This window comes from Myzus persicae, unplaced genomic scaffold, assembly GCF_001856785.1.
Source record: "Myzus persicae strain clone G006 unplaced genomic scaffold, MPER_G0061.0, whole genome shotgun sequence".
NCBI classification, from domain to species: domain Eukaryota; kingdom Metazoa; phylum Arthropoda; class Insecta; order Hemiptera; family Aphididae; genus Myzus; species Myzus persicae.
This window is the reverse complement of record NW_019100973.1, coordinates 11,833-19,356: the sequence shown is the minus strand read 5'-3', so window position 1 is coordinate 19,356 and position 7,524 is coordinate 11,833. Positions and strand designations below refer to the sequence as shown.

General features: G+C 29.6%; 2 protein-coding genes across 2 annotated transcripts; one reads left to right on the top strand and one right to left on the bottom strand.

Moving 5' to 3' along the window:
- The first annotated feature begins 350 nt into the window (after positions 1 to 350).
- Positions 351 to 1,394, top strand: LOC111027096 (piggyBac transposable element-derived protein 4-like). Its single transcript, XM_022305322.1, has one exon. The coding sequence runs from the start codon at positions 351 to 353 to the stop codon at positions 1,392 to 1,394; it is 1,044 nt and encodes a 347-aa protein (XP_022161014.1).
- A 1,981-nt stretch (positions 1,395 to 3,375) lies between these two features.
- On the bottom strand, positions 3,376 to 4,544 carry LOC111027095 (the record flags this gene model as incomplete). The annotated part of the gene is made up of 2 exons (XM_022305321.1): positions 4,291 to 4,544; positions 3,376 to 3,634 (listed from the first exon to the last, which is right to left on the bottom strand). Coding segments are annotated over exons 1-2 (513 nt in total), but the record flags the coding sequence as incomplete, so codon positions are not given.
- Positions 4,545 to 7,524: the final 2,980 nt, after the last annotated feature.

Genomic DNA, 7,524 nt, shown 5'->3' with positions numbered 1-7,524 from the left:
CTTCTTTCAGTGTTTAATACCCATTATCCTAGTGTTATTTGTTCGGGTGGTCTGATTTATTACAGAATTATTAAAATGAATTTTATTAATTTTAAAAACAAATTTATAAGTTCACATAGGTAATTCCAATAATATTTATCAAATGTCAACAACAACATTTATCTTTATGGGCGCGTGGCAATGTTTATCAGTTAGGTACATTCGGCTTGTTCGGCGTAATAGTTCGTAATAGCTTCGTGTTTATTATACTATTCGTGTCCTATATAAAAATTAAAACGACTGATCGTGAAGAAAATCGAATAAATCAATTTTTGTCAGACACCGACTTTAATTCTGACAGTTCTTTTTTTATGGATGATACTGACAATGACCCAACTTTTCTACCAGGAGGTCATCGAAACACGAATCCAAGTTTAAGTCCAAGCTCAAGTTTAGATAATTTGTATACTCCCGGCCCTTCGACAGGTACGTTACAAAATCAAATTGATTATTCTAACGAAGAAAATTCTTTTGACAACACATCTAACGATGATACTGATTATAATAATTTTAATTCTAATTCAACTGACACATTATGGAAGGATGACTATATACCTGATTTTAATTTTGATACTACAACTAGTGGAATCAAATTAAATATTGAAGAAACTGCTCGTCATTCCCCAATTGAAATATTTAATCAAATTTGGACTAAAGAAGTTATTGACATTATCGTGAAATCTACAAATGCATACGGAATAAACCAAAAAAATAAAAATCGACCTCATGGAAAATATTCTCGTAAATCTAAATTTACCGAAACTGACCCAGAAGAAATAAAAAAATTTCTTGGAATGTGTATGCTTATGGGTTCATTAAAATGTCCATCATTGCGGGATATTTTCTCAAATAATCCATTATATTATCACCCTATAATAAAATACACCATGCCAGGGCGACGTTTTGAACAGCTTCTCGCGTACTTCAGCGTTGAATATTCAGGTCTATCCACAGATACTGGCCCAATGAGCAAATTAAATCCACTGTTCAAAATACTAATTGCAAATTTTCAAAAAGCATTTTACCCGGGAGAAGATTTATCTTTAGACGAGTCACTACTGTTACATCGCGGAAGATTAAGCTTTAGGCAATATATAAAGGGCAAGAAGGCAAAATATGGGATAAAATTGTTTGAACTATGTGATCCTAATGGATACGTGTTAAATATTGAAGTTTATAAGGGTAAAAATAATTATTTATTGCCGTCAACAAATTCTAAAACAGATAGCCTAGTCCTTAGGCTTATGGATCCATATTTATGCAAAGGCCACAGTTTATTCATGGACAATTATTATAACAGCACTACTCTTTCCGAATTATTATTAAAAAAAAAACTCATAGTACGGGAACTCTGAGAAGCAATAGGAAAGGAAATCCTGAAGAGGTAACTAAAAAGAAATTGAAAAAGGGTGATCACGTATGGCAGAGAAAAAATGAAATTTATATTTCAAAATGGAAAGACAAACGTGACGTCACAATTATCACTACCAAATATCATCCACAAATCGTCAGATCAACCAATAAATATGGGCAACAAAAGTTAAAACCTATAGAAATTGTAAACTATAATGAAAAAATGAGTGGAGTTGATAGATGTGACCAAATGGTTAGCTATTACAGTTCACCCAGAAAAACATGTAAATGGTATAAGAAAGTTATACTTCATTTATTAGACCTTGCTGTATGGAACACTTATTATATATACAAAAAAAAATTTAATGATGAAAATACAAATTTCAAGGTTTTTAGGGACATGATAATCAAGGATTTAATTTCGCTGCCTCCAAATATTACAAGTTATGAAATTTGTACAGCAAATAAAAATAAAAAAGGAAGAAAAAAACCTACCAACGTTTCTGACAGTTCTCATTTTCAAGAGAATATACCAATTCCACCGGGTTACAAAAGAAAAAAACATTATATAAATTGTCTATATTGTTACAGCTTGAACATCAAACGCAGAAGACAAACATATCTGCAATGTAAACAATGTGTTGTTCCATTATGTCCAGGAAAATGTTTTGAAATGTACCATTCCTCGAAATAATAATTTAATATTTAAATTTTTAAATTTTTGTTTTTAGAACTACTAAACCAGAGTGTAATGTTATTTTATTAAGTTTAATGTACTATTTTTTATTTATCATATTAACATCGATATTAACAAAGTACTAATGTAATTAAATTAAGATTTATTTTGACATGTTTTGATAAAAATAAAGGGCAAAAATCGAAAAAATTAATAAAAAATTACGATACTGCTATAGCAGTAATTAAATGATTTTGGCATATGTACATCAAAATTTAGGCGTATAAAGGCATTACTGCTATAGCAGTAATATTAATTTCACTGCTATAGCAGTAATGAAAAAGTGACATTTTAAAGTATGGCTGTAGAACAAAATGGTATTTCTGAGTGTCCGTCAACGTGTTAAGTGGTATATTGGCCGAAAGAAAGGCATTAGTCAAATCATAAGAAAACGGAGATAGCTGATTTTCATTTATAAATTGCATTGTGGATACCTGTAGTTGGTCCGATTTAATTTCTCGGCGACGTAATCTTTGAACGTGTTTATCTCAGGAAATGTGTTGTACAACGGTAAATTTTTTTTCAGAAGCCACTTTTATTTCACATATTTTGCAAAATAATATTTCACCGTCTGTAGCAAAAAATTCTTTACCGAATTCATTTACATATTTCGTTAATCGATTTGATTTCGACGTTTTTACTTTCGGCATATTGAACTTATGAATCACAAGAAAAAACACGACACGACGAAACACGACGAATCCTATCGAGACTACGACGACGGACGTACTAATTGGTTACTAATTCAGTAATAGGTACCTACTTATCAAGGCCTATGATAAAATTGTTATCGAAGATAACTTGTACCTATGTATGTGTGTATGGTGTAATAAAAATAAGGTATAATATAACGGTGATAATTTGCGGGGAATATGACACTATATATAATTTATTATTCGTACCGTCAGCAGTTAGCCGAAAATGTTTTGTGAATCACAACAATTTTCGTTCATTTTATGAAGAAATTATGAAAAATGCTCTAAAAACATAAGAAAATATCCTAAAAATGCATTTAAGAAATAATTTTGTCAAAAAATGCAAAAAAAATGCAGGATAAAAAATACTTTAAAATAATCAGTATCACCCAAAACATATTTTATGCTTACGGATCAACGTTTTAAAACATCAGAAAAAAAGATGCCTTTGCATCAAAATCCCAGCCCTAAATATAATATTTAAATAATATTTTTATACAAAAAAAAATCTTTTAATACATATTACATTTATAATAAACATTAAATTTGTATACGTCGATTTTTTAAAATTGACCATTTATGAGGTATTTTATTCATATCCAATTGGTCAACAATATCTTTTTCTACTCCCAATACAACCAAAGAATTTAATCTCTCATCAGCCATTGTTGACCTAAGATGTGTTTTAATCGATTTTAATTTATTAAAAGATCTTTCGTTTGATGCGACTGTTACTGGAGAAGTCAATGTCAAACGATAGATATAATTGTCACATGGTAAAATATGCTTTACTTCTTCTGCTTTTTTCATTAAAGAATTAAATTATGTTTTATCTTCTTGTAACACACTAAATAATATTTCTAGTTCTGTTAGTACTAAATCAAAATCTAGAAGACTTGCACCTATGCTGCTTGGTGGGAATAAAGAAATAGATTTCTTAACATTATCTAAGGAAATATTGCTTTTATTAAATGGTTGAGAAAATAAAGTATATAATGGTTGAATAGAAGAAACACATGATCTTAAATTGTAATTGTAATTTATTTTCTATTAAATAGATTCATTGTGAATTCAGCTTGAGTTGTGGCATTAGAATCATATCATTTAGGAGCTAATCTTTTACGATGATGGTTTTTAAAATCAGCTTCTGGGTCTGTTCCAAGTAACTTAGCAAACTCTTAAGCACTATCAATGAAATTGTTCATTGTGTGATCATCAGAGTTGATTTCTGTTAAAATTTTCATTGTTTTATAAATCACAGTTATTGCATCAATTATACATAAATATTTTGCTTCTAGAGTTTTGGTAAGAAACTTCAATTTGTACATTATATTTTTCATGAACGATAAAGAAACAATAAAATCAAAAGAGAGTATTTGTTTTCGAATACCTACCAAGTGCTTTAGATCTTGTTGCTTTATCAAAACATTTATTTGGTGAATGAATTTCATCAATGCTTTCAATCACAGCTTCTCTAATGAATTCCATACAGCCTTAACGCTTTCAGCACCAGCAATCCACCGGGTTTTTGACAAGTTTGTTTTAGCAGCACTTTGAAAAGGATTATCGGGAGCACCAACAAGTTTAATATTAACTGACTTTACATTGTGTTCTTTTTCTTCGTGTTGTTTTTTAAAATCGTTATTAAATATACTGCCACATTTTAAACACACGACTTTAAAGCGATTTCTTTTACGTTTTACACTTTTGTTGTCGCTCATTTTATAAATTGTTTAATAAAAATATTAATTGTTAATGTACAGCTGATAAAAATACTCAAATTAAATATAAAGATGAACGTGTTGACGTGTTGTCAACACAAACTTTCGATATGAGACGCGTACAATTAAAATATCGACTGCAGACGGATAACGGCCAACGGGAATGAATAACGATACATAAAATATAAAAAAAAAAAATATTCAATAATAATATTTATTAAATACTGTCAAGTATCAATACTGACTGTATAATAATATAAAGTTTTAGAATTTTATCGCTTATTCGATGTTTATATTAGAGGAGTCAACATTAAAATATGTTCAAATTACTTCTATAAATAGAAATTACAGTCGTCACTCGTCAGTCGTCAGTGCACAACAGTTCCTTATTACTTATCAGTTTTCATTATGGTAATATTAAAAATAATTCAATTATTCTACGAATGCATAGACAAATGTGTAAACTGTAATACTGTTAATACTGTTATAATATTATATAACACATTATGTTACACTGATAGGTACTTAAATTGTATCATAGTATTTGTGTTGGACAGTTGGTAATCTGAAAATTAACTTATATAGTTAAATACCTTCATAATTATTATAAATTAAATATATTTCATAAATTATTATGCCATTCATATTTGTACTTTGTAGTATTTACATAATTATTTATAAATTGTATAAAAAAAATTATAATTTGCAGAGCGCCATTGTGCCAACTCTAAATTCAGGGCTTGAAACCTAAAATTTTTTTTCCGATTTCGGTTTGGGATACCGGTATTGATGTTTTCCGGTTTCAGTTTCGGTTTCGATTTCGATTTCGGTTTTTAACGGTTTTAACGGGTATCGAAAATCGGTTTCAAGCCCTGACTCTAATACTTATTGTATTACTATGCCAACTGATATATATTTATTGTTCATTTTGGGGGGGGGGAGACACCCACTACACCCCCCACCCTTCGGGACGGCCCTGAATCTATTACTTCCTCTGGTTTTAAACCAATTTGATGATGATTATTTAATGACGAAACCCATTCAAACCCATTGTCGTTCTCAAATACGATTTGATTCTTTTTAAGCTAGAAAAAGATCTCGCACTTGTTTGTGTCGTTACAGGTAATACAGCAAAAATAAGTAATAGTTGCCTTTTGTTTCGGAAATATCCATCTCCAGTCTCTTTAAATGCTTCCATAGCCGTGCTGATTTTTAATTTTTTTTCTGGTTGTTTAGCCCAATGTAACTGCCATATGATTTCTGCTATAAAAATGCAATAGAAATTATTTCATAAACATAATAGGTAGATATATTTATTATTTTACCTTTTAATTCGTTAAGTGTTCCTGGTAAATCTGAAAAACTGGTCATAGTATAAGACAGCTGGCTATTCAATGTGAATGCCTGAGTGGACATTTGACTGCTGCAACACTGTTCAATTACGAATTCAATTCATTGCTTTTAAAGTTGAACTTATCCCCTGACGGCTGACCAAGTGTACAACGCATATAAATCAGGTCTATTCTGGACAATGCTGTCCTCGTAAACACTTGAAAAATCAGCTTCCGGACATAAATCTAGTAAAGAACGAGTAACTATTATGACGTGTTCAAATGCGACCGGTACACATAAGATAAAATTAACTGTTATTGGGAAAGATAAAAACCAAGATCTCTTAAAGGGACAGAAATGAAATAATAATTATTTTAATTATTACTGTGATTATTACCACCACCCAAAAGATTGGATAAACCAGGTTATTTTTAGTAAATGGTATTTCAACCTATTTTGTAACATCTGTAAAAAAAATTCAGGAAAAGAATCGTCGGATCCCAAACGGCTCCCGTCCAAAAAAAATGCTCAAATACGTATAAATGTACAATTGTAAACTCTACAATAATTTATATAATTTTTATAATTATTGGACATATGCAAGTCTGTCTTTCAAAACAGCATACATAATACCGTTGATGTTATTACGCTCCTCGTAATTCTGTTGTTGTATTGTATATACAGTTCATGTGTATCATATTTTTAAAGTTTAAATATATAAAACCGAATATAAAGGAAAATATAGAATAGGTACATTGATAATATCGAAAAAACCGAAACATTAATCTGACAATATAATGTCTTTAACAATTTTACTTATGCAATTCAATCAGTTTTGCGATATGGCACACAATCGTATCAATTTGTGCAGGTTGTTCAGATTTCAGTTTATTCGCGATATTCACCGTCGTTATGTTCCGTTGTGCGTTCATTTATTTTTATTATTTTTCTTACATATCTAGTGAAATGCGTGAAAAATAAAGGTAGACCATTTTTGGTTTTCTTTCCATAAAAAACTCGCTGGTTATGTGTAGAGCGCTGGAAATGTTGTAAATCTTATTTTAAGCGAAATAGTATTGGCGAAATATTTTATGAACATCTGGAACACACCCACTTACAATTATATCACAATTTTATAAAGAGGAGAAATAAGTAGTAATTTAAAGCATAAAGCTCAAGAAAATTTGCATGAAAAGCCTGCGAAACTTCTTCGAACTTAACTTGAACCGAACGATTTAAATGTGTTGACGACACAAAATATCGCAAATCTGTATGTTATGTTCGTTCAAAATCCTTACCAAAATTACCAAAATCAACAGAAGAAGCTCAAGATAGTTTAGACAAAATTAATATTACAACTTTGGCTGTTGTTGCCAAACCTAAGCCATCGAGTTTTATCAATAGCAATAAATCATTGAATGATAAAACATGAATTCAAATGCTTTATAAGTATTATTGGTTATATGTGGCTAAATAAATTATTTAAAAAATAAAATAAGAATATCAAAAGAAAAGCATTCAAATAATTATTTGTTTTTATGGTTACTATGTAACTTTCTCATAATTAAAATTATTTAGTTATTTTATTCATATACAAAACCTACATTATTAAAACATTTTGTAAATCGTCTTTGTTTCAAATTTAAAA